We start from the raw sequence: 3395 nt of genomic DNA, 5'->3' as shown, positions 1-3395 counted from the left end.
GGACACTTGGCTTGTTTCTATCTTTTGGCTATTGTGAATAGGGCTGCAGTGAGCACTAGTGTATTACTCCATGTTTTTGCATTACTGGGTGTACCTGCAGCATTACAAGGCAGCATCAGGGGTGCTGGAGGCTGATCCTGAGGCTGATATTGAATCTGTGCTATGCTCGAACTTCTGTTAGACCAAGTTCTTTCTATCTTCAAGGGCCAAGCCAGAGTAAAACATAACTCAATTCTGTAATGTGAACATTCACAATTAGGTAGTTTTGTGTCTGTGACCCTGATTTTAGTGAGGTCCTCTTTTTTACAATTGCTGAGGCAGACTGCAATCCCTGGCCAACACCTAGACTAGACACTCCTGAAAGCCACCAAGGCCACAGGATCGGGCCAGCCATGGCCAGAAAACCAAAACCACTCCTCTTGGACCTTGACAGGAGAAGACAAAGCAAACACCTGTGGGAGAGACAGGAGCCACACACTGTCTCCTACCTGCTGGCTTGGAAGCCAAGGGCGACGGGGGGAACCTGGTGGAGTTGGTGGAGGACAGCCTCGGCCGCCGTCTCCGGAAGAAGCTCCTCAGCAGCCCGCACTTGAGGGACTCCACAAGGGTGGTTTTCCCAGAGCTCGAGTGGCCAAACAACTTGAGTTTGATTCTCGGCTGGAGGTTCTGTGTGGGTCTAAGCTGCTGGATGAAGAGACCTCGGTGTGTATCCTGAAAAGAGATGAAAAATAGCTGGTTACAGAAAGGGATCCCTCACTGGTGCAAACAGTTAATGTGCTGGGCTGCTAACCAAAATGTTAGAGGCTTTAGTCCACTCAAAGGTGCCTTGGAAGAAAGCCCTGGCAACTTACTTCCAAAAACAGCAGGTGAAAGTCTCAGGGCACATAGTTTTACTCTGACACACATGGGGTCACCATGAATAGGAATCAACATGACTGCTATTCATGGTGCTGGTCACAGATAAAGGAGCTCTGGTGGCGCTGTGGTTAAAGCATTCAGCTGCTAACCAGAAGGTCGGTGGTTTGAATGCTCCAGCTGCTTCATGGGAGAAAGTGACGCAGTCTGCTTCTGTAAAGATTTATAGCCTAGAAAACCATTGGGGCAGTTCTACTCTGTCCTATAGGGTCACTATGAGTTGGAATCAACTGAGGGCAGTAGGTTTGGGTTTTGGTTTGGTCACAGATAAAGAAAAGGTCCTGAGGAGATTGTATATGCCGATTCTTTGGGCCCAGAAGCCCACGGTGGCTTCCCTCCTGGCTTGCGATTTTCACGCATGTTGCAGGCACATTTTGTTCTGTCTTCATTAGTTTAAAAAAACTGAGATCAAATTTACATAACCTAAGTCACCATTTTCATCATTTAAAGTGCAAAATTCAATGACAATAGTTACATTCCCTAGGTAGTACAGCCATCATCACTACTTATCTCTAAAACTTTTTCATCATCTCAAACTAAAATTCCATACCCCTTAAGCAATAACGCCCACTCCCCTCAGATCATGGCAACCATGAACTGCTTTCTGCTTCCAGGGTTTGGGCTGTTTCCCTTGCATTTTGTTATGTAATGAATCGGGAGGAGCAATTCCTGGGAAGCACTTGAAATAAAAATGAAATAGGATCAGTCCTGTTTGACTGACTAGGGACACCTGCTCCTCTCTGTATAGATGGGTCCTGTTTGTTTATGACACTGCCACGGAATCAGGCAGACGGTGAGAAGAAGGATCACCATGAGGTGTGAAGGTAAATGCTATGGAAGTGGCTGAGGACACAATAGTCTCCTCACTTTCCTCTCTCTGGCCCATGGGAAGGAAGGATGGAGAGAAGCAAGAGTCTCCCTACCATGTCCACTAACCCTTTCATTCACTTATTTATTCATGAATGAACATTTATCGGGGGCCTCCCAAGTTCGAGGCACAGTGCTACCAAAAAGCCAAACTCACTGCCACTGAGTCTTTTCCAACTCATAGCAACCCCCATTGGGTTTCTGAGGCTGTAAATCTTTATGGAAGTAGATTGCCCTGTCTTCCTTTCGTGGAGCGAGCAGCTGGTGGGTTTGAACCACTGACCTTCTCGTCAGCAGTCAAGTGCTTATCCACTATTCCACCAGAGCTCCCCAAGCACAGTGCTAGCAAGGGAAATATCCAGACACATCTGAGACCCACGGTCTTGGGGAGATATGAATGTGTGAACAATTTTACATCAAGTATAACATAAGTACTTTGAATAGAATGAGTTTCTCACAGAGAACCCTTCTTCAAGGTCTACATAGCAGGGATGGATGAGGCTTGCCCAGCTTCACCCTGGCCTCACTCACACTTGTTTTGCACCATTCCTGACAATGACCTGTTGGGTGTTGTCGCATCCAGCTCAATCGATCTCTTTTACTTTCACCCCTATGCCAGATGATACCACCTTCTGTTTTAGTCTGTTAACTTCCACACATTGAACAAGACCTATCCTGCCTGTCTTCTCCTCCAGAAATTTCTCTGAGAGGCAGGTTCAAGCTCTCTTCCTTTGCGCTCCTGAAGTGGACCATGGCCATGACTCCCACAAGAAGACATATTCAAGTTATGATGAACTTACATCCAATTTTTTTTCCTTAATATCTTATCATCCATGATATGTACTATACACAATGTTAAAATACATCTGTAAGTTTATATGTAATGTTTCCAACCACCAAAACAAAGATTGGATTTGTGAAGACACTGATAATGAAAGGCAGTAATAATGAAAACTAAAAACACAAACAAAATGAGGTGTTTAATTCATGTCAGAACCAACTTACGATGAAATCGTCAGAATGAAATCTTGTTGTGAGAGACAACCTGTCCTGTGAAATCTGAGAGCCAGAACTTGATGTCACTGCCTTGTTTTTTCAGGTCTTGCAGTTTTCTATCTGTGACAAGGTACAGAGGTGAGTGCCTGCTTTTACAAGTCAGTGTCGTCTCAGACCTAGCTGACAATTTCTTCCAGCACTAAATCCTGGAAATGCTGATTTACTGTTGATGTCTTCTAGCTCAATCACTGTTACTTTTCCAGTTGATGACCTGAACTGTTACAAAACTCACGCAACTCTCCTACAAACTAAAATTTTCCTACACTCATTTTCTAGTTTTTCTTTAACCAGCTTTCTCAACAGGGCCAACAATGCCCTCTAGTGGGCACTCTGGAAATCTGTGGTAGCATTTTTCAGTTTCCAGTGTTTGGACAGGATTGTGCATGAGTTCTGGTGGGACAGTGCCTAAGGCATTTGACTCCTAACCAGAAGGCTGGTGGTTCAAACCCACCAGCGACTCTTGGAAGGAAGGTTGGGCAATCTACTTCCATAGTGATACCGTCTCGGAAACCTGAGGGGTTTGGTGTGCTATGAGTCGGATCCGACTCGATGGCAGT

General features: G+C 45.2%; 1 protein-coding gene across 1 annotated transcript in view; it reads right to left on the bottom strand.

The window, feature by feature from the left end:
- Window positions 1–3395, bottom strand: part of DAPK1 (death associated protein kinase 1) — a 100320-nt gene that overhangs the window by 33046 nt on the left and 63879 nt on the right. Inside the window, exon 17 of the mRNA XM_007939089.2 lies at window positions 489–711. Within this exon, the coding sequence (XP_007937280.2) occupies window positions 489–711 (223 nt within the window). The remainder of the gene's footprint in view (window positions 1–488; window positions 712–3395) is intronic.

This window comes from Orycteropus afer, unplaced genomic scaffold (assembly GCF_000298275.1).
Source record: "Orycteropus afer afer isolate SDZICR_OR568_19922 unplaced genomic scaffold, OryAfe1.0 scaffold00005, whole genome shotgun sequence".
NCBI lineage: Eukaryota > Metazoa > Chordata > Mammalia > Tubulidentata > Orycteropodidae > Orycteropus > Orycteropus afer.
Note: the sequence above shows the minus strand (reverse complement) of the source record. Positions and strands in the feature narration are given on the sequence as shown.